General features: G+C 36.6%; 4 protein-coding genes across 7 annotated transcripts in view; 1 reads left to right on the forward strand and 3 right to left on the reverse strand.

Annotated features, from left to right (window-relative positions):
* Positions 1–534: 534 nt before the first annotated feature.
* LOC107672387 (bifunctional polynucleotide phosphatase/kinase-like) lies at positions 535–7,307 on the reverse strand. Its single transcript, XM_016465549.1, has 18 exons — positions 7,214–7,307; positions 6,686–6,833; positions 6,538–6,584; positions 6,131–6,394; positions 4,472–4,738; positions 4,297–4,376; positions 4,157–4,214; positions 3,935–4,042; positions 3,278–3,349; positions 3,081–3,129; positions 2,686–2,756; positions 2,343–2,435; positions 1,627–1,723; positions 1,476–1,537; positions 1,211–1,320; positions 1,052–1,139; positions 807–874; positions 535–680 (listed from the first exon to the last, which is right to left on the reverse strand). Exons 2-18 carry the CDS (start codon positions 6,810–6,812, stop codon positions 560–562), a joined length of 1,782 nt encoding a protein of 593 aa, XP_016321035.1. The 5' UTR covers positions 6,813–6,833; positions 7,214–7,307; the 3' UTR covers positions 535–559.
* Positions 6,336–12,876, forward strand: zgc:162193 (TRPM8 channel-associated factor homolog). 3 transcript variants are annotated; one of them, XM_016465547.1, is made up of 9 exons: positions 6,336–6,412; positions 8,491–9,240; positions 9,328–10,319; positions 10,410–10,504; positions 10,643–10,856; positions 10,954–11,193; positions 11,332–11,669; positions 11,800–12,080; positions 12,422–12,876. In XM_016465547.1, exons 2-8 carry the CDS (start codon positions 8,624–8,626, stop codon positions 12,040–12,042), a joined length of 2,739 nt encoding a protein of 912 aa, XP_016321033.1. In that variant the 5' UTR covers positions 6,336–6,412; positions 8,491–8,623; the 3' UTR covers positions 12,043–12,080; positions 12,422–12,876. The 3 variants fall into 3 exon arrangements, with proteins under 3 accessions (XP_016321033.1, XP_016321032.1, XP_016321034.1); XM_016465546.1 differs by lacking the exon at positions 6,336–6,412 and adding an exon at positions 6,774–6,853; XM_016465548.1 differs by lacking the exon at positions 6,336–6,412 and adding an exon at positions 8,136–8,213.
* On the reverse strand, positions 12,775–15,293 carry LOC107672362 (endonuclease domain-containing 1 protein). The gene is made up of 4 exons (XM_016465521.1): positions 15,232–15,293; positions 13,523–13,656; positions 12,882–13,269; positions 12,775–12,784 (listed from the first exon to the last, which is right to left on the reverse strand). The coding sequence occupies exons 1-4, from the start codon at positions 15,291–15,293 to the stop codon at positions 12,775–12,777; spliced, it is 594 nt and encodes a 197-aa protein (XP_016321007.1).
* An 8,011-nt stretch (positions 15,294–23,304) lies between these two features.
* The window catches only part of LOC107672425 (zinc finger protein neuro-d4-like), a 55,796-nt gene continuing 55,185 nt past the window's right edge, over positions 23,305–23,915 (reverse strand). For both annotated transcript variants that reach the window (XM_016465612.1, XM_016465615.1), the window contains exon 12: positions 23,305–23,636. In XM_016465612.1, coding sequence (XP_016321098.1) covers positions 23,566–23,636 — 71 coding nt within the window. In that variant the 3' untranslated portion in view covers positions 23,305–23,565. The remainder of the gene's footprint in view (positions 23,637–23,915) is intronic.

Consider the following 23,915-nt stretch of genomic DNA (forward strand, 5'->3'; position numbering starts at 1 on the left):
GGACCTATAAATTGCCACACTTCGTAACTTTTTCAAGTTCACTTTTTGTGTGCCTATCACCAAAGAAAGAAAGAAAGAAAGCATTAAGCTGGGACTCCAGAAATAAAGCAAACAAGCACAACATTCAAAATATGATCCTATAAATCTGAGCCTATGAATTTAACCTATAAAGTCTTATTTTACAGACAAGAAAACCAAAGAACGCTGGAAAATATTGACATTGTTAATTGTATTTATTCAGTCTGACACAATCTGAAACAAGCAATTGTTTCCTCAATTTATGAAACCTGTTTAATAAGTCAGTCTTCATAACAGCAGGTAAATGTTAGCAGGTATGAATAAGTTTCCCCAACAACACATTTAAAAAGTAACTAATTAAAGACAGGTGTAAACCCAAGTGGAAGAGACAGTATAACACACATTTAAATAAGTGTTGTATTGTCAATTGTTCTAGAATTCTTCTGATTTCCTCTTATTGCAAGGTAAAAAGACTAAACGAATTGTCAATTTTAGTCGGTAGGCCTTTTTTCTTTATTATTTTTTTTGCTCAACTTCACGCTTAGCCCTCAGAGAACTGCCTGAAGAGGAACTCTGATCTTTTTTCACTGAAACTCGGCACAAAATTAATCTGCAGGATTTCAGAGAAGCCCTCAGACAAACTGGGTGCCACAAACTTTTTCCTACAGAGAACAAGAAAGACAGTCAGAAACCAATGGACTTGTGGGAGTTAAACAAGAAAGATGGTGATTTCCCAGCAAAAATATCTGGTTCAATAGAAAAAGCTTAGCTTGCTGCTGTCGACTCACTTGTAGCTGTGAATTACCATGTCATTGACAGGAACATGCTTGATGGCAGAAGGAACCATCTCACGAAACTAAAACCAGCAAAAAACAAATCAGATCAATTCCTAACTGTGTATTTTGATGTTAAAATTGGTTCAGAATACAGATTTTCCATGCAAGAAGTTCAACAAAGTGTAACATTATATAGACTTTAATATTTAATGTACATATTGCACACTGTGAAATAACTGCAGTGAAGACCCAAATACCCTGTTGTTGTGCTTTGCTTGTTCCAGACTCGCTGTGAAGTTGAAACACCTGCAGGGAACTCCAGCGCTTTGACTGACATCTATATATCTGTGGAGAAAATCATTGATGGTGCTGTTTTAGTCAAAAAGAGAAAGATTTTTGGAAATAGAGGTAGGCACCTTTTTCTAGACTCAGGGTCAGGGTTAGTGTTGTCCACTGCAACGCTTCGGCCTTCCTTTAGAGCGCGTTCACAGGTTGAAACGCACTGCTGCCAGGAGCCAAGTATGTCCTAGAGTTCATGAGCACAGACAATTAAAACAAATCATTATACACATTTAAGATGTTTTCCTCCAAAGCTTCTAAACCAGATACACTTAATATCCTGCTCTTGGAGATCTACTTCTTGTGTCTGGGTTCTCAGTTGTGGTAGATAACATAACTTACCCTGTTCACATACGCGTAGCCCTGAGGAATGATGTGTGTCTGGAAGAACGTTGATTTGCCTGCTGCAAAATAAAATAAAAAAAGGGGATATGTCACTAAAAAAACTAGGAAGGCTGTCACCTGGAAGGAGAAAAACTGAAAAACCACTTACATCCAGGAAATCCCACTGCTACAATGACTTCCTGCTTGGTGGCTGTGAGGGAGGCATCTGGAGGATCGTAAAGATGTCTTTTAGAATCTAATTTCCTCTGGACAAGGAGATAAAAACACACAAAAATTATTACAGATGCTTGGTGCACTACTGTTCAAAAGTCTGAGGTTGCCAAGACTTTTTGTTTTCATTTTTTTGAAAGAAGTCTCACCAAGTCTGCATTTATTTAATCAAAAATACAGTAAAACTAGAAATATTGTTCAATATTATTACATTTTAAAATAACAGTTTTTCTAATTTAATATATTTTAAATGGTAATTTACTCCTGCGATGACAAAACTGAATTTTCAGTTCAGTGTCAAATGATCCTTCAGAAATCATTCTAATATGCCGATTAGCTGCTCAATAAATATTTATTGTAAATAAATCAATATTGAAAATAGTTGCGCTGCTTAATATTTTTGTGGAGACCATGACGTTTTTTTTAGGATTCTCTGTTGAATAGAAAGTTCAAAAGAACAACATTTATTTGAAATATACATTTTTTGTAACATTAGAAATGTCTTTACTCTTACTTGTGATCAATTTAATGCATCTTTGTTGAATAAAAGCATTAATTTCTTTAAAAAAAAAATTTTTTAAATGTTGACGTCAAATTTTAAATGAAGTGTAAAGGTATAAAACATGTAAGTTAAAAAAAAAACCCATTGTTTACAGGATCCAATTCTGGCAAGTTGAACTGAGCGGGCTTCCAGCCCAAGAAGTATTCCTCTGGTGTGTGAAACTGAAGACCAATGTTGAGGGCAAACTGTAGAGAGAGTGAAGAAAAATAGCAGATGAAAAATATATATGTATTTTGTCATAAGCCTGTAAAACCTTTCTTTTTTGTTATACCAAAATGGAGCAAGAAAGCACTACCATGCCCCCTTGTGGTCAAGACAGAGTAACGGTATTGCACATGATTTACATAAATACAAATAAATATAAAATCATTAACTCTCACTGACAGTAAGTCATTCTGTATAACTTGTAATGAAGACTGCAATTAATTTGATTACCAGTCTGTCACTGCAGGAGAAGTCTTTCTTCTTCTTTCCTGGTGCCCAGTTAGCGGGACGTCCTGCTGCATCTGTACACAAGAGAAAACCCTGACTGAGCATAGAAATCTGGCATGTTATGGGTCATTTTGCACCATGTGCTGTAAATTTGTTATTAAAACAAGGTTTTTGACTACATATTCTTTTAGTATTAATATAAAAAAGTAAAACAAATAATACAAATTGGTTGAAGATTCAGTGCTAGTCAATAGATTATGAATCTTTGAAAAAATAAATAATAGTAACTATAAAAAGCTGCCAAAATAATCATTTTTAGCATCAATAATTTTACGCCAAATCTCAAATGTCTCAAGAACGCTAATCACAACCACTTGAAAGAACCTGACTGAGCTCACCTCCTACATAGAAGCTCTGTGACACATCTACAGTCACTCCTCCATTCACCTGCAAAAACACAACAATGCCTTCATATACACAGGACACTCTAACCAAACCTGCTGCTTGCTGTACGTAATGTAAAACAAATCATACAACTCAATTATGCAATTCCTTTCATATACAAATCCTACAAATAACCACAAGAGTGATTCACCTTCTCACACAGATGTTCCCACATCCCAATAACTGGCTTCCTGTATATACCAGGGGCTGTGGAAGCAAATACCTAAAAAATAATAATAATAATAATAATAATAATGCATTCACATTCATAAAGATATAAATTTTAGAAATTTAATCTACACAAAATTACACCACCGTTTAAAAGTTTGGGGTCAGTAAAATGTCATTTTTGGAAAGAAATAATACTTTTGTTCAGCAAGAACGCATTAAATTAATCAAAAGAGACAGTAAGGACATTTATATTGTTACCCAAATAAAATAAATACTTTTTTTTTTAATGCTGTTCCCTTTCTATTCACCAACGAATCCTGGAAAAACAGTTTCCACATGGTTTCCATAAAAATGTTATGCAGTTTTCAACACTTAATTTTTTGAGCAGCATATTAGAATGATTTCTGAAGGATCATGTGATACTGAAGACTGGAGTAATGGCAGTTAAAAATTCAGCTTTGCATCACAGAAATAAATTACAATTTGAAATATATTCAAACAGAAAACACTTATTTTACATTATAATAAATGCTACCTTGGTGAGCTTAAAAGACGTCCTTCAAAATCATTTTCGAAATCTTACCAACCCCAAACGTATAAACAGTACTGTATGTAAAATAGTCAACGTGTCATTCACCTGGATGGGCAACTGCAGTGTCTGTAGAATATCCTCAACCTTTGACTTGAACACCTCCGGTCTGAGCTTGCCTCTAGAAATACCCATCTGATTGGTGAAAAACACCACCTAAAAAGAGACAAATACAATGAAGGTGCTTGTGCTACTAAAGCAAAAACAGCTATACAAGTATTAATGCTGCAAATTCAGTTCAACATAAAATAATAGCAGATTAAAAAGCACCTTGTATCCTTTCTTCAAAAGACTGGCCAGTCTGGGCTGAATCTCTGGGAAGAGAATCCTAAACAAAAGTAAAGAAAAAAAAATCACATGAGACACAACAAATAGCTGCAGTGTATAGCAAGTTCTTCAACAAGATTCACCTCCAGTCATCTGGACTTGTGGGAAATACTTTTCCAGACTTTGTGGTGATAATGCAGCCGTCGATGTCGAACCCTGCAATCTCAATCAGAAATTAACGCATAAAATATCCTAGAAGCATAATGGTGTTACTGATAAAATACTAAAAATATGCAGTTCCTGTAAGTAATGTCTTACTTTGGAGCTATCTGGAACCCCTGCTGCAGTGAACAGCAGAAGGCTGCTGATTTGTTGCCAGTGAGAACAAGTGGAAGATGGAACAGTGGCTTTGACTGATGGTGAGTCCAGCTTATCACACCCTTTCTGTGCAAGTGCTTGTAACTGCTTAAGCTTTTCTTCAGCTGAGGTCTCATCACCTTCATCATCATCATCATCATCATCACCACCACACCCTCGTTTCGTGGGAGGGACATCATCCTCTGCGCTGTGAGGTCGTTTTGTCGCCTAAGAGTCAAGCAGTGTTATTTTAGTATTTTTTATATATATATATATATATATATATATATATAATTGTGTAGTATTTATTAACATTTTTAATTACATTTTTATATTTTCAGGTTTCAGTTAATTTAAGTTTTAATAATTCTGTCATGTGCTTTTGTCATTTTTATTATTTAATACAGATTTGTATTAAGCTTTAATTTAAATTTCAGTTTTAGTTCAGTAATTTTTATACTTCAACCTAAACATAGATTATATCAGTTTGTTGCCGAGGCAATATTTCTAATGCAAAACTCTCAAAACTGTTTTATTTCAATTAACTAAAAATAATTTGACAATAATTGGTTAAAAAAAGGTTTTATTAAAAAGTATTAATTTTCCACTATTAATACGTTTACAATTCATACATTTATATATTTAGAAACTCCTAAACGTTTAAGTTATTTATTCTTCAGTACTGTTTCTATCCAATGTTTCTTGCCTTCTACATAAACCATAGCTGTGTTGATCTCTTCAAAACACATAAAAACTACTGTTCCTAAAGCATAAATTCAATCATATTGTTATAAGCAATTCCACAAAAAATAAATAACTGCAGTAATACACCCACACAACGACACCTATAAAAATTCAGAGAGAATAAAAATATATATGAAGAGTTTATTTGCACAAACAGATCACTACGTTTTTATTAATTTTCATAAATCATGTTTTTAATTGTGTTATCATGTTGTTATTGTGTTTTATTGTATTAGTTAGCTGTATTTTTTAGTTATTATTATTTAATCAAAACAACCCAACTGAAGTTTGATTGATATTAATTGGAATGCAGGATAAAAAAACATTTCTTCAAATTCAATCATTCAAATTCTTGATTGGAGTTACCTGTTTTTGCCAATAAATGCCAATGAATTCTTCATATATATAATACATAAAGTTTATCTATTATCATCAAACTCTACTTAACTTATAAAAATGGAGCCAAAAATTGGCTGTTGATTGTTGATGTAGAAGAAATGTGATTACAAGTTCAATTTGGAAAGGTGACCTAACAAAAACAGTCTTGGGGGAAAAAATCTAAATCATGTGGCTTAAACAACATATTATTGTTTTATTCTGATTAATAGAATGTTCAGAAGAACAGCATTTATTTAAAATAGAATTTTTTTTGTCATTTTTGGTAATCTCTTTACTGTTGCGTTTAATAAACTGAATGCATTCTTGCAGAATAAATGTATTAATTATTAACCCCAAACTTCTGAACACTAGTGTAAAATTATTTTAAATAGTTTCCCAAACAGTTCCATTAGTCTAGATCAGGGGTGTCCAAACTCGGTCCTGGAGGGCCGGTGTCCTGTAGAGTTTTGCTCCAACTTGCCTCAACACACTTGATACCTTTTTAGGGGATTTAGAAAAATAATCCTGGATGCTCCTTTTGGGGCCTGACCCATCATTTGAGCTTTTCTGTCTGTCTCTGCTTTCATTTGCTGCTTTTCCTTTCTTCTGAGGAGAGGAGGACTTTTCATTTGAATTCCCAACAAATTCCACAGTAAACGGGTGGGACTGATTGACCAGGTGCAGTGTGCAACCAGCTGTCAAACATCCAGACTCGCCACGTCCCAAACACTGACCGTCCAGGGAAGAAGGGTTGGGCCCGAGCTGTGGAAACATAGGATGGTTTGTACTCTATTATGCTTTTGTATATTTAAGTATTAGAAAATGCTTTCAAAACACTGCTATTAATAAAATGGACTCTCTCAGTAAACTGTAACATACAACGTTGTTGTTTTGCTTTGTTTTACCTGCGTAACCAGAACTTCCTGTTTCGCATAGTTGGCCACAATTTTGACTGTCAAGAAGAGACGCACTCCCGTTATTCTTTATGAACAGAAACAAACGCGACACGTACAACGCTTGCATTACTAGGATGGGTGTGATCTAAAAACTCACCCTGATGCCTTGAGCACTTCTTGTCTGTGATTCTGGTTTCAGGGCCTCGACCTAACATTAAAGCTCGACCATCTTCCAGCTCCACCCGAGCTCCATTCACACTTACTAGTGTGCACTGCATCTCCATTCGCAGAAGACAACAACTGGACTACAGGAGGAGAAGTTACAGTAAGAAATATAGTACAATTCAGATTCAAATAGCCTGACTAAATGCTAAGTTACCATGCTTCCGTACATTTGCTATATGAGCTAATTACGAATATTTAAGCAAATAACTTAACTGACTCGTAACGTAACTCAATAGCTCTCTACGTTAACTTAGTTTTAATACGTCCTTTAGTGTTTCTTTTATAAAGATAATGAACTCAGTCGGACTTTGAAACCGGTTGGCTCAAATATAGGCTCAAACTATCTCTTAAGTTACAACCTGCGCAGTCTGCGTGTATCTACAGACTCCGTCAAAATTATATTTCAATCAAATCACCATGATTTTACTAAAACGACATACAAAATCTAAACAGCGCTTACCAGTTTAAAACTTTACATTGATTAACTTCTTGTGGTTCAGTTGTTGTACACGCTTTTCTGGTCCGACACGTAAATATCTCCGATGTGGAACAGCGACATCCATTGTTTGGTTCTCATGTCATTGGAAGTCACCGTGGTTACTGTAGTTTCTGCCATGCCACAGTTAATGCAGTTATTAATTTACTACTGTAAAACTGTGATCTTAAGTCACTACCAGCGGAAAACTACATGCAGACAGACAGACAGTACAAAGTGTACAGACAAAATAATTGTATGTCTATGCAGTTTTTGTTTATGTCTGTTAGATGACAAATCTCCAGTTTACATAAGTATTATCATGCGATAGGACATTCTGCTAATAATTATGTCTTGGTAAACATAGTTTATTTACGCTGCATAATGCAGTATAGTTTAGTTTAAACTGCCATATGTTTTTGTCTCAAAGCTATGGAGCCCCGCACATAACATCCAGAAGAAAAAACTGATATCGTGGCCATGAATCAAGATTACATTCTCACAACTTCATGGCCACATTTTATTAATTCATTCCATTGTTTTAGTTAAATCATTGCCATTTTGTACTAATTCGTTCCTCTGACTAGACAGATACGTAGTTTAAAGCTAAAAGAGTCTTTGTCTATCACACAATATGCAGTTGTCTGTGAAATAATACTATGATTCCACAAACTACTGCTACTGCTGACTGGTTCTCACTATTGACAGCTGGCATTGACTCCTCTAGACCTTTAATCAGGGCAAAAGTTATGCATTATATAAGATCTAAATAGCTTTAAAAATGTCAAATACTGTAGAGGGAGTGGTCGATGGTGGTTTCTGGATGAACAAACAACATGAAAAAGGTGTATTTATGGGCGTGCTCGTTGGGTGTGCTCTTAAATAGGTGAGCTATAGTCATATCCACAAACACATTCTCACAGTAGTTACACATAGCAAAGCGAGAAAGTCATCTGAACAGTTTGTTTGGTATCTCCAGATGAAGGTGAGTGTGTACATAATGAATGCTCTATTTAGAATAAAGTATGAAAAAATTATGAGACACCAAGTTTCAATTGTGCGATATGAAGTTGCAATTTTTACATATGTAGTCATAATTGGGAAAGGATATGTTTTGAAATTGTGATTTGAATAATTTCAGATTTTTGTATAATATGTTAAGAAATGTAATTCATGAAAAACCTCTTTACAGTTGCAAAAATTTTTGTTTATAAGTTTATGCAACTTGATTTTTTTTCTCACTTTTTTTTGTCTTTGTGTAGGACTGAAAACCAGTCTGTATCAATTTACTTCACAAGCTCTGGTTGAACAAACCCAGTGCTCTTACCCTGTAAAACTGACTATACATTGAGAGTGATTGTTTTGAACTGACTTGCTAAACAGAGCTAATCCACCATGGCATGTGAACAAGATTACTACACTATCATGTATGGGCTGCAAGAGCTTGATTTTGAAGGGAAAGCAGTGCCCAGTGATCTTGTACTAATAGGTGAACATGCCTTTCCACTTGCCATGAATCCAAGAGGTCAGGTGCTGATGGCTGCATCTCATTACGGTCAGGGACGTGTGGTGGTGTTGGGACATGAGCAATACCTAACACACTTCCCTGGCCTGATAGAGAATGCCCTTATGTGGCTCATGCCATGTACCGGTGATGCTGGCATTGTAGGGATTCAGAAGAGTTTACGTTCAGTAGCTGAAAACTTGAAATACTGCCCTATCAAGACAGAGCTAGGAGACTTTCGGAATGGAATAGCTATATATATCACAGATGCTTGCAGTGTTGAGAACTGTGCAAAGGATCTGATAGCTTTCATCAAAGCTGGGGGTGGCTTGATCATTGCTGGCCAGGCCTGGAGTTGGGCTGCTGCCCACCCGCAAGAAAACACTATAAGGAACTTCCCAGGAAACAAAGTGTGCAGTGTTGCAGGAATTTACTTCTCGGAACACCAAGGAGAAGTTGGCATCTTTCCTGTTCCAAGAAACATCCCTTCTAGTTGGCTTGCTGTATCGTAAGTTCAGCAGACATTCTTACTTTTTTTACCCATTCTGTAAGAAAACAAACATTTCATCAGCTGTTTTCAATTGTTACTTTTCAGTATAGGCAAGGACTTTAAAGATGACCTACAGTTCCTGCTAGAAGGTGTGTCTGAGTTTGATGTCCAAGGTGGGGCTATAGCATCTGAGGTGATGGTGCACGGACCATTAGCATTTCCTATTGCAGTCACTCCAGCTGGAAAAGCATTCATTGCTGGTGCCTATTATGGACAAGGTCGCGTAATCCTGTTATCACATGAAGGCTTCATGGGACGGGAATCTCTGTCCACTTTCCTGATCAACGCTATCAAGTGGCTTGACGAGGGTCGCAAGGGTGTTATTGGGATTCTACCCAACCTAAAGGCAGCCCACACAGTACTGAGCAAATCTGGTTTAGATTGCCAGTTGACTGGTTTTAAAGAAGATCTAAGCGTCTATGTTTGCACTTCATACAGTGATGCCCAATGTGCAGAGATCCAAGAATTTGTTGCTGAAGGCGGTGGTCTTATGATTGGGGGTCATGCCTGGTATTGGGCCCAGACTCACTGCGGCTGCAATGTGATGACTGATTATCCAGGAAATCACATTCTTAATAAGATGGGATTGTGTCTCTTGGGCAGCACCTTGGGTGGAGGGTTATACAAAGCCCCAGAAATTGAGCATAGTTGTAAAGAGGGGTACCACTTTCGTAGTATGCTGCATCGGTTTGCTGAACATGTAAGCCTTGGGCAAGAACTGACTAATCAAGAACAGAGCTGCTTGAAACAGCTGGGCAACGACTGTGCCAGTTACCTTCGCATGCGATCTCATGACAGTGCCGCCTATACTTCAATGGTAGGTCTTCTTAGTGACATAGTGAAGGAGGTAGGTGTTCCACAAGTGTGTGGTAACTGCCCTGTTCAAAGTGCCAAAGACTACCTGATGCTCCATGTTGGGACTGAGGTATACAAGGTGTCACCCGATCCTGATGCCCTTCTTCCATACATCATTAAGGACAGACCTAACTTGCCAACTGTGTCTAATGCAAGAGTTCGGATCACTGCCAGCACTGGAGGTACGAAAGTTTTCCCACTAAATATTATTCCTTGTTTAAGTTTCAAAATACTTGAACACTATAAAATAAGAATGTAATTACTTGTTTCAGCTTGTGAAGAATGGATAAGCACAGGGTTATATCTTTCTCCTGGTATGAAGACGTACATAGCAGTACCTCCAGAGATCGTTGGGAAAAACTGGCAGGTGATGAATCAAGTCTACACATGTATCCAATCAAGGAATAGTTGCTGCATATAGTATACTTGTCATGATAGATACAACTTTATTGCTCATAGGCTTCGAGAGCATGTTATTAACATGAGGGGATAACACTTTATGCAGGTGCAGCTTGGTTGCCAAACAGATAATATTGGTGGAGCAAACGTTCTGAAACGTGCTCCCGTGGTCCATGAGCGATTCCCTTTGGGCACAGAGATGGTCCAAGTCTGCAATCTATGGGGGGGGCTCATCTATCTAATAGCACCTCCTCAAAGCAAAGTGGATGGGGTGGAAATTGTCGTGCAGGTCTCAGTACAGGCTCCATACTTCAAGTCTGGTAAGAATTTTGAATTAGCATCACAGTGAGGTTTCTATTCAGAACATTTAACATTGTTTGGTAAAATTTTTCAACACAAACTTGTTTCCTCCCTTAGGAGAGACCAGTGTTACTGACTGGGTGGACAGGATCCGTCAGGCACCCGCCCCCTGGGCGGAGCTTGAGTTTGAGAACATCATCATGACATTAGAATCAGAATATATAAGGAATCTGGACCGCCCTGACGAGGTGGCTAAACTTTGGGACACCATAATGAGAAGCATAGCTGACCTGGCAGCAAGGCCTGCCAAGTTCCCCCGCAAGGAGCGGTTTGTTGCAGATGTTCAGATCTCTCATGGTTGGTGGTACTATTAAATACTCTCAGTATCTTTGTTAGAATAAAGAAGCATCACTATTACAACAGAATCATGCTATTAATATTAATTACACTCACACTGTCCTGGTGATAACAATGTTCCCCCTTTTCCCCTTGCAGGTTTCATGCATGCTGGATACCCTATCATGATGCACTCCACCTCTGCCCCAGCTCTAGTAAATGTACAGGGAGCCTATAAAAGTGGCATGTGGGGATCCATTCACGAGCTGGGTCATAACCAACAGCGTGGAGTTTGGGAGTTCCCTCCACACACCACTGAGTGCACTTGCAACCTGTGGTCAGTGTACATACATGAGGAAGTTCTGGGTTTAAATAGGTCAAATGCTCATCCAGCCATGACTCTAGAAAACCGTCAGGCTCGTACCAAGATGTATTGCAGTGGCGGTAAGGATTTAAAAAGCTGGAGTATGTGGACAGCACTCGAGACATACATGCAGGTGCGAACAGACAGCATAAAATGTTATATTTGTTTATATAATTATTATGAAAGATATAATTGTGTCAATATAAAATAATATATTTATACCTATTTTTTCTCATCTTCCATCACATCAAATTTTTTTCCAGCTTCAGGAAAAATTTGGCTGGGATGCTTTCAAGAAAGTTTTTACTGCCTACCATGATATGAATGGAGTGCCAAATGGCAATGCAGGCAAGATGAATCTATATGCTGAGACCTTCTCCAAAGTGGTCAACATGAATCTTTGCCCTTTCTTCAAAGCGTGGGGTTGGCCCATCCAGCCCAGCACACAAGAGAAGATCTCTCATCTCCCTGAATGGAATGACCATCCTATGGTCCAGTATGCATAGGAACATCTTAGATAGCTTTTAAAATGTACAGTGCAAGTTTTAAGGCCCGTTCACACCAAGCACGATAACTATAAAGATAACGACGAAGATATAGTTCTAAAAATCGTTCTCAATATTAAAGAATAGCATAGTTCACACCACAACCATAACGATAACGATACAGAGGAACGATATCGTTGTGATCACTTTCAAAACTATTTTTTTCCAGCTGATGAACGATAAAACACTGACAGCCAATCAGAATCCATCCTGCTGTAACGAGCTCAAGAATTTAAAGCGGCAGACGCATGTGCGCTTAGAATAAACAGACGATATCGTTCGCTGGTGTGGACGCTAATATCGTTATCTTTATAGTTATCGTTCTTGGTGTGAACGGGGCTTTAATGTAGCTAATGGGTAATATTAAGTATAAAATTGATATATGCTTGCCTGGAATGTCATGGAAATTAACATTTCTTATAAGTACCTAGATGTGCAATTGATTCATGTCAGTGTAAAGTTATAAAATGTTCAGAGCACTTGATATTAACCAAAGGTGGCTATAGGCTAGTGGGCTAAGGTTAAACAGAATCAGAACATGCATGTAAAAAGCATGCATTTTACATGCACGACATATAGTATACATTTCATAAATACTAAAAACTGTGTGCACTGCAATTAACAGTATGGCATGGTATTTTGTATTGGTGTATTTGCCTTTTTTATCCAAGAGAATAAACCATATATAGCATTTTAAAAGACTCTGAATGGTGCATAATGTTGATGTGATTTGAAAATACAGAATTAAGCCCTGTTGGTAATACTCAAGAGATTTAATAAATTCATGTGAATGTGTTCGCCTAAGATTTGCATTGACGTTGAATAGCTCATTCACCGGTGCATCAGAAAATTGCTGAAGGAAGTCGACCATCTCATCTAAGGTGCGTTCTACAACAACATTCAGCTCTGTGTTTAGGGCAGTTGCAGCACCACTTAGGATAGGGCGGCCATTTTGAGTGACGCAGCAGTAAGCGTTCCAGGTGTACTCTGGGATGTTGACTCTTTTGACACTGTTCTTGATGATCCAGTTAGAGGAAGGAATTGCACCAACCAGTACATAAGCCTGATGACAGTTTGCATTGAACAAGCTGGTCAGTTTAGACTCATGTTTGTTCCAAGCGTTCTGATTCAGTGTTGAGTTTTGAGGCACCACATTGGTCAGGGTAAAGGTGGCATTACGACTTGGAACTAAAAGAGAGTGAAAACGGGAAAAAAACAGAAAAAAAATCATTCACTTCTGAGGTGATTTAAGGATATTTTTACTTCAGGAAGCCTCATTTTAAATCTATATTATCCCTAAGTGTCCACAGTACTAGCTTCTCACTTTGGCGATAAACGTAATAATGCTGAATGTCATCTGATCTATCTGAAACTATGACCTCAATCCCTAAAAATGTTAGCAGGAGTGAAGGCACAATGAAATACTTCATTAGCTGTTTACCTGCATGATGTCCATTGGGGTTCAAGTGTCCACGGTTAAATCCTGAGTTTGTGTTGTCTTCATTCAGAGCCTGTTTTCCTCCCAAATAGATGTCTGGGTTCTGCTGCAACAGCTTTTTTTGCAGCAGTTTGCAACTAGCAAAACATCATAGTCAGCAAAACAACGACATAAAAATCTCAAAGTTAGCCCTTTATTTCTACAATATTGGAACTAGAATTTTGTTGTTTATGTTTTTAAACTCCAGTGAATATCTCTCTGGGTAATATTTCATTGTATTATTATAATTTTATTTTACTATATTTTATTCTACTATATTATTATATTTTAAAATCAGTTTCTGTGTATCGTTTTGGCTAAAAATGCAATTTTCACAGTTATTGCAAAGCATAGTTCACTGAACAACTTTTGTGACAAGCTGAAATCTGGCATTAAACACCCTTTTATCAGTTTTCAGCCAAATTTAAAGAGTAAAACGGAATTGAAACTATCACTAAAAAGACTATATATATATATATATATATATATATATATATACAGTGTTGGGGAAAGTTACTTTTAAAAGTAATGCATTACAATATTGCATTACTCCATAAAAAAGTAACTAATTACGTTACTTAGTTACTTTTTATATTTTGTTGTTGTTGTTGTTTTTATTTATATTTACCTTCATTTTTACATATATATTATATATATATATAGAGAGAGAGAGAGACAGACAGGCAGACAGATAGACAGATAGATAGATGTATATGTAGGTATAAAGACACAACCCGAATATACTGCATACTGCAATTAAGTGACAAACAAACAAATAAATAAATATATAAACCCTTGAGCTAAATCCAGCATTAATTTCAGGTTTATGCTATTTAGTGCATGTCAAAATAGTGATTGTCTTTGGCTTTTTGTTCAGTAAAGCGACAGGTTTTTGTTGGTTTATTAAGAAGTCTGTTAAGATCAGCTGCCATACTCTCATACTATTGTCCAAAACATATTTGCAAATTGTCGATATACAGGTTGTGTCTGAGTCATCTTTCCAGAGTTAACTAACACTAGATGGCAGAATAGTGACAGAATTCATGTGCCATTAGAACTCAGCAGGTCTCTGGGCCTCAGATTCCTACAGAATATATAAAAAGCTAGAAAAATAAGAACAGCTGTAGAATTGTATATTTTGTATTAAGATTTGTATCCATATTTTCCTCATCCTATATATATTTGTACTTAAATTATCTTAACCTATTGATTTTATGATATAACGCTACTAAAGTAAATCTAAAAATAATTAGGCTACGATGAAAGAAAATAAAATTGATCATACATCTGACAGTCATGCTGAAACATTAACAGTTCATCATTCAGTAAAGCCATCTGAAGAAATGTGCGAGTTTCATATAAAGTATATTATTACATATTATTTAAATAGATGTTTTAAACAGTTAAATCTGACATATTACCATCACACAAGTTGGTTTAAGTCCAGTATCACATACCTTTATGAAATGGTTTCAAAAGAAACTCTTTGAGATAATGTACCTTTAAAAAGCTACATATCTGTGATTTTCAGACCCGTGGCAGTGCAAAGGTGTGGAACGGGCCAAATTCAAACATCTTCCATCCACTCTCCTCCTCTGTGTCCTTTAAGTCTATGCATTTCAGATGTATTCATACATTTCCAATATATTTATGCATGAGTTCTCTCCACTCACCCCTCCCTCCCTGCACACCCCATCCCATTAATGTAATCCATCACCCCAGCATCATCCGCCATGCAAGCAGCCCCTGAGTTGCCATGGCAACCACCTCAGGCCCCAGCTCTTTGCAACCGTGCTCTTATTGGAAGGAAAGCAGGCAGTCTGAGGCTGTCTGGTGGATGTGGTAATTGGCTTGGAGTCTCCAATCCCGCCCCCCACACACACACACAAACACACACATGCATACACAAACTCAAACAAATATGCACAAATAATGCAGCAGAACACAAGACATTTTTGATTTAGAACTGAATGTTATGGACAGAATTCTGATTTTAGTGCAAACGGGTTGAAATTTTGGGGTTTGGTAAAAGTCAAGCTAGCATGGAAAGGACAGGCATATTGGAATTGTGTTTGGAAAAGGAAAGTGTACTTTACTTTTTTTTTTTTTCCTTTTTTTAACTCTGGATTGAGACTAAATAATTAAAACAAAATGTAAAAAGTGTGGCACAAATAGACTGATTACTGGTTATTTAACTGTGTTTCTCCACAACAGGCAGGCAGAAGGTGCAAATACCTGTTTTACAATTCACTCTTCCAATTAAAAGCACAGCTTTACAGTACAGCGTGTCTGCTAGATTGCATGTCATTTATCAAGATGTAATGTTCTAGCTGTAGGAGAGAGAGAGAGAGAGAGAGAGAAAAAAAAAAGAGCCTTATTTTATCCCACAAACAGTTTTAAAATGGTTGCAGCCAGTCAGTTTTCATGCACTAGCGGAGGAAGCATATGTTGACCAATTTGTTTGTAAGTATTAAAAGTGCTACACTTTTTCGACCTAAGGTCTGAAATTTAGTCAAGGCTATTTTGCACCAAGACGTATGTTTCATTTTCACCGCTTTTATGTCCCTCTTAGAATTTAACAGGCCGTTTTTCACTGCTGTGCCTTTAAGACGTCTAGTTGCACACACTCTTCGCATATGAAATGAGTAACAGCTCTTTTCTGCACTTTTTCAAGGGCTGTGGGGTTTCTGTTAGGCCTGAGACAAGTTTGCAGTAATAGTATCATTGAAAAACCTCTGTCTATTGCTTTGTGAAATATTCATAAAATTGGGGCTGCAGCCAACGAGAAGTTTTATAATCGATTAATGTAATGTCAATTAATCTGATAAAAGAAATCTAATAAATATTATTTAAAATAATACTCATTGCAATTTGATGGTTATGAAAACAAATAGTCAATGTATCTATGTATGCAAAAAAAAAAAAAGTTGATTGCTTACCATTTAACCCTAAAAAGTGCAAAGCCATAAGGAGACATCAGAAATTAAATTATTGCTATTTTCGATCTTATTGGGACTCAAATAATACAATTTCATTATTTTTTTTCTTTTTAAAACTTGACTCTTATATTTGAGCCATAGCCATATAAATAAATGTACATTTATAGCCATATGTCTAACCAAGTTATGTTCCAAATTTGAAGTTGATATCACAAAAATTGTGCTTCGTGAGATTTTATTTGGGCACTATACCAAAAATAAACACTAACTGTATTGATTTTTTGATGCAGTTTTCTGTCACAAATTAATCAATTTCTGTCACAATATCACTTCTATTACAAAACAGTCACCAAATATGGAACCTTGACTGTCAGACGTTTTCAACGATATGTGTTTTGTCAAGATCACAAAAAGATTTGATTTTCTAAAACACAAGCCACAAAATCACAGTCTGTTTTTATATCTTGATTTTTACCCCTAAAAGGGCAACGTATCCCCTGAGATACAAACATTTAGAGACAGATTACAAACTCTTTCCCCGCCAGCATTTTGGAAAAAAGTTGCCAGCCACCGCTATCGATTTTGATGATTTTCACTAAAATTTGATGGCCTTCAGTATATTTTTCTGTATGAATCTTTGAATATGCAATACACCAAAATAAAGATCAGAGCCTCTACCTTTAAACAAAAAAAATCAGTTTTATTCTAGTTTAAAGCATTCTTTTTTTTATCAACACTTGAATATAAGTAGGGCCTAGGTTTCATAAAAATGCATAATTTTGAGCAAAAAGGTGAGGAAATCACATTTTTATCAAAAACTACATCTGGATAATATTCAGTATGATTATCAAAGCATAAATCCAGTAAATCGCTTCCATCAACACCTCCAAAGCTTGCACAGACATATTCCACTTCCTGGATCAACATTTTACTCCGTAACATTATGCAGTTTTCATTTATATGCTGTCTATTGCTGATGATCGCATTATTTTTCATATGCATCTGTTTACATAAGAGATCACTCGTTGCTCCGTCCTGTTCATGTGTGTGTTTGTTCGGGAGGTTTTGTACTCATTCAGGAGATGTGTAATAGTGCCCCCGAGTGTATAACAGTGAAAACACGAAAAGCCGTAAAATCTCGTCTTTGGCGGGGAAGCGTTTTCGTGTAAAAGACGAGATAACTCGTCAATGGCGGGGAAAGAGTTAATTAACAAAATTTCAAAGTAAACCTAATAAGCTAATGCTGAGCAATAGCTTAAACAGGTAATTCCCTTCCAACATGTATAAATATGTGAACTAGATCAACTTTTTATCGCCGGCGCACTTCGATCATTCAAGTCATGTGAAGTTTAACCGAGATTCCTTGCTGGACGACAATCCTCTTTATACAAAATGGAAATAACTGAGTGATTTTCTAACGTGCAGATGAAGATACAACAGTAAAGTATAAGTTATGTGCTGAGAAAAATGTAGTAAACAGCAATATCTGTAAGCGCGTATCAAGTATAAAGTATATCCTCATGTTTAGTTTCATGTACTTTTCCTTGAGAAGTTCTCTTTACTCATTTTACAGATACGTTTTTTTTTTTCATAGAAGCATTAATTAGTACTGTAAATGGGATGTGTTTGTGCACAGTGCACAGACTCGTTTAATCGATAATCACATTCGTTGTTAATTATTTTCATTATAAATTAATTGTGAAATAACAAAATAATCTAAGCAATGTGCCTACAAGTTTTAATAGTACTTTTATATGTACGTTTAACGTATTAATATGTACATGTAGGCTAAAATAAAGGCCCAACATTTAGGAGTAAATAAGGTACAAAGATATACCTTTTAGCTTTTATCGCCCCAGTGACAGTAGCCTACATTTTTCTGAGAGTGTAGGAGACTATAGTGCACTAATCATTTGACCTAATCATACTTTTATGATACTTTTATGGTACATTTGTCCCTTTTGAAGCTTGAAAGCTCCAGTTCCTATTCATTGTAAATGGATGAAAAATAGCAACCAGTGCATTCGTCAAAATGAGTGTTTTCATTATTAGCTGAACTACTTTTGTAATTGTTCCAAAAGATCCAAATCAAATTGAATCTTTGATTTAAAACACAACCAAAAAAAGACACATATATCCTCTGTTGCTGAATAAAGTTACATTTTGTATTTCAGCGCTGCTTCACTGGAAACATCACAGAAGACAAAATCAGATAATGGTACATTTTTTTATTTCCTGCTTGTCAAAATGGACAGAAATAAAAGAAAGGACATTCTTTAAAATGGATCACTGAGCAGCAGTGATCAGAGCCGCTCAGTTCCACGAGGAGCACCCATTTCAAGTTCAATGAAAACAAATGTACAACTCAGTCCTGAGTCAGAACACGCTTCTTTTCTCCATACGTCTGTTTTATTTTTCTATGGACAGTTACAAGATAGGAAAACACTCACACGTCCTCTCGCACAAGAGTATCTTTTGTGTGTGTGTGTTTGTGGGGGGAAAACTGCAAGCGAAAATCACAGCACAACAATACACAGGTAGAGAAGACCCTGCAAAATCAGCGAGACAGAATAAAGACAAAAAGAGCACAGATCTCAAACGAAGCTGGACAGAGAGAGGACACAGTGGTCCATGTTGAAACGGAAATGTAGTTGCCCACCATTTTAACAATCTGGTTTAGCGTTGTGTACCCATAATCCCTCATCCCACATAATGCCACTCGTACTCTCACATTACTAAGAATACAATCACATCATTATGACTCCACCCCTCATCAATAAAGGCCTGCGGACTAAAACGTATTTTCATACAAACCAATCACAGCCCCTCTTTTAGCATGACAATCATTTGAAAATACTACAGAACATGAAGGTTAGTTTCTAACCAAAAATCTCACCAAGGCAGACAAATCATAATATTTTTCCCCCTTAATACTGTTAAAAGTTAAATGTGTCATTTCTGCGGCACTGAATAGAATTGCAAAAATTGCAAAAAAGGTTTTCAAAACACTTTAACCAGCCCTTCCATCTGCCATTGGTCACACATACAGACAGCTCCGCCTCCAAACTCTTGCTATTGGTTGAGCCAGTGTTGCTATGCTGGGCTGCTCATACAAACATAGCAATGCTTTGAAAACGCCACAGAGCCACAGTGTTTTGGCTTCAGGAACTGAGAGGGAAAGAATCAACACATTCCATGTGTAATTATTGTGTGTAATCAATATCAGCACATGCAAAATGTGTCTGTAATTTCATCTTGGGTGTAAATTGCTTTGATTTTATTCTCAAAACTCTCTAATAGTGCCCTCATCCAATAAAATCACACAGACTGTGCAAAATAGTAATACGTACAAAAAAGAACAACGAGGGGTTGGCTGAACAGAGAAGTTGATATATCAAAATGTGAAATCAAGATTATTTCTACTGAAGACGAAACATTTCTACAACTCTTTTAAAAAGAATCGAAAAGATTTACATATCTGGCATCAGAGTTACCAATGGCGTAGTGCTCATTAAAACCATAAACTGGAAAATGATACAAAAATAGAAATAACCCAATAACATGGATTAATATTCCACTGACAGCGTAGAAAAGGCTGTTTTCACATTTTGATGCATTACAGCACATGGAACATTTCACTTGAGTCTATAGCATGGACTGATTCTGGAAAGACAGAGCACTTATCTATTTACAGCAAACGTCTCGCAACGTAAAGCTCAAGGACTCGGTGTAGAGAAAATGGCAGGCAGTCTTTTCAGTTAGGCCACGGATAAGAGGGGACTTTGGGTTCAAAACAGTCACCTCAGCACAATCGCACACACATGCTGCCGTCCCCGTAACACTCCTCTGGATTTAGCTTGACATTTTTTTCTTTTTTTAAGCAGGCTGCAGTAGCAAGTCTCAGAACACAAAGCAGACTTATAGTAAAGAGCTCATTTTACAAAAGAGGCGCACAATTTTCTTGTCACAGAAAAGGAAAAATGCCCCTCCAAAGAGACCGGGAAAAAAACAGTCTCCAAAGCTGGTCTTCAGTTTGTCCAGGAAATCAAAATCGATGGCATCTGAAATCGTCAGAATGTCACAAACCCCTCCCACTTTTTCAAAACACCCCGCCCACTGTAGTCTCCGCCCACTAGCATTCTGCCGTTTACAGGTTAAAAGTTCCACAAGAGTTTTAAAGCGCACATACATACAGACGCAACTTCCCCAGAGAGGGTCACAAACACAAAAACATTATTGCAGATTAAGTGTGCTTTCTTCGATTTTTTGTCCTTGAATGATTTAAAAACGATACTATTACAACATGCAAGCAAGTCATCATAAAAAAGAGAACAATCGAACATTTAACGCCCTGTTTTTAAAACAAGGACAGACGTTGCCCGATAAATATACACTCTTAGAAACACGCCCTGGCTGAGAGGGAATTTTATGGTGGCTTGTTCAGAATAGGAAGAGAAGGTGGGGATCATGTTGGAAGAAAAATGATTGAAATCTACTTTTCTTTCTTTTCTTTTTTCACACAGAGCAAATTTGACTCTGGTTGATAGACATGCACCTCAGACCTTCCTAATAAAGGGATCTATATATATGAAAACAGTTTGCAGCATTAAGACTTCCCTAGAAGTGACTGATATTCTAGAATTTTCCAGAATCAATACAAGTTACGTTGATTCCCACAAAAAAATCATTTCTACTGGTCCCCGTTTTCTTTTTAAAAAATGTGCAAGAATGAAGAGGCATATAATGGGGACAATTTTTGGAGAATTTAAAAGCACAAATGTCAAACTTACAATATTATAAAAACACGTACATTAATTTTGCAGTTAAAATGTCTGTTAAAACTCTCATCTTTTTTTATGGTTGTTGTAGGCTGATGTTGCCATGGCAACAAAGTTACAAAATTGGACATAACTTCACAGAAAAGGTCAGTAAGTGTTTTTTTCGCACTGAAATCATGTTAACACATACTGTTTGTGTCTTCTGGCTATACTTCATTAACTGTTTTTAGTATTTTAACACAGTTTGCCATTGTAAGTGCCTCACTAGGTTTAAATGTACTCAAGTAATCCATTTAAAAACTGACTGATGACTGATGGCTCAATCAGACTGAAAAGCCTTCATGTAAACAACTCCATCAATCGTATTGAAATGACATTAAGGCAGTAGCTTTCTCATACGCAGCAACTGGGCCTCACATATGTGCTGAATTTCTGTATGGAATATATATAATGCACATGTAAACAAATATGTGAATCGGATTGAAGCATTTAGGGTTCATATAAACAGATCTTCCATAATCTGAAATCAAGTAGATTCATTTTGAGTGACGAAATTTAGTGCTTGTGAACTGTAGAGGTCTGGGTGGGATGGATTGTTCAATCCTGCTCCCACAGAAATATGTTATATTTTGTCCTGTTAACGCCTACAACTTCATGTTTTGTCCCGCTCGTGTCTGCAAAAGCCCGCAGATTTTTCAGTCTCGTTCCAGTGTCATAGCCTATTTTTTCCAATTCCCACACACACACAGCGCTCACAGATCTCAAGTGCCAGACTTGTGTGTGTTGTATGTTAACAACTTGTTGCAATTGTCGCAGCAGGCAATGGAATTGTCGCATAAAAAAGAAAAACATTGAGAATATCCGAGCCTTCACCTATAAATTGTTTATTTTTTGTTGTGCCTATTTCATAAAAACTAACAAAATTGATTAACTTGACATTTATATTTTACCCCACGAGTCATTTCTTTCTTCCGCTTTTCACGCACATATCTATGAAAACTTATTTCTGCCACAAAATAAAAAATAAATGCAATTTTATTTAGCGTTTTGATTGCTACGAGCGGGTGTGTGCGGAACAATGTTTATATTTATGGAATCTTATTTCATCCATGGAATAAAAAAAATGTACACATTAATTTCGAGTTTATATATCACAATTCAGACTTTTTTGAGTCAGAATTGCGGGACTGATGTGCGTCAGAACTGTGAGATATAAACTCGAAATTCTGAGAAAATAAAGACTGAGTTTTGAGATAAAAGTCATAATTATCTTCTTTTTTTTTTTTTTATAAGATTGCATTGAGTCCTGTAGATCCCAACCTCTACCTCACTCTAAGGAAAATAAGGGACCAGTATTGTGGTAATCGAAATTATTCCACAAAGGCTGTCGATTAACTTGTATCAAACCAGGAATATTCCTTTTAACGCAAACTATGCTAGTGATATATCACCTTTTTTTTTATTTTACTGTGATGTGTTGCAAGAACCAAAAGTTGTACCTTCAAGGGATATTAATTATTGAAGAATTCATTCATCTCTACAACAGAAGTCTAATTACAGCTAGAATAAGGCCAAATTGAATGACTAAACATGATCTCATTACGTGCTGGTGTCTGCTCCTGAAGAATATACCGCGAAGAATCAATGGCACGCTGATACCATCTCTCACCAGAGCTAAACCAACCGAAAACTGCGGTGAGATCATGTGGCACTCGTCTCTTTTGCAGTTGGTGCGTCATGTAATGGTGTCACAGAGACTCCTCCCACTGACACGCCCCCCCCCCTCCCCTCAGACTCGTGCAAAATGTCTCCTCAGCGACAAACCGTTTGGCACTACTTGTCTAACCACCATAAGATGGTTAGATTTCTTATTATTGTTTATTAGTATTTTTGGTAACAATTTATAATAAGGTCCCATTAGGTAACATTAGTTAATGCACTGACTAACATTAAGTATCAATGAACAATACATTTGTTACAGTATTTAAAAAATAGACAAACCGTTTGGCACTACTTGTCTAACCACCATAAGATGGAGTCAAACAAGAAGAAGACCTCTCTGATCCATGAAGGAAAGAACTCTTTGGAGGGACTGTTGAGGAAAGGTCTGCTCGAGTCCCAACTGACATACAAAAATGTTAATCGCACCCTACGTTTTCCTTGCAGTCACCATGCAGGCAATGGGCAGATGAAACATGTTCTCTTCTGGTGGATGCTGGGGGAGTCTCTTTGGATCTGTGATGATGGGATAGAGTAGGATGAGACTGCTATGGTGAAGTAGGGACGGAGATTAGGTTAGCGTGATGTAGGCGGACGCTTTTTCCTTTAGCTGGCGCAGACACAGATGGCAACTCCAGCTCCCTGCAAAGGAAGAGCCACAAATGTTGTATAATATTGAGGTGTGTAATATTTAGAAATAGCAGTTCTTGTACACTACGAAATGTATTGTTTATCAGTATTTTCGTCTTTTTTCTTTTTGTTTTGAGAGAATCTTGAATTTAGTTTGTTTTTGTTTTTATCACATTAGCAAATACTGGTTTGTTGTTGGATGCACAAACCTCTATAAAATGGGCTAGATTTATGCAACACACACAAACATTATTATATTATATTATATTATATTATATTATATTATATTAT

This window comes from Sinocyclocheilus anshuiensis, unplaced genomic scaffold (genome assembly GCF_001515605.1).
Source record: "Sinocyclocheilus anshuiensis isolate Anshui unplaced genomic scaffold, SAMN03320099.WGS_v1.1 scaffold144, whole genome shotgun sequence".
In the NCBI taxonomy this organism is placed as follows: Eukaryota; Metazoa; Chordata; class Actinopteri; order Cypriniformes; family Cyprinidae; genus Sinocyclocheilus; species Sinocyclocheilus anshuiensis.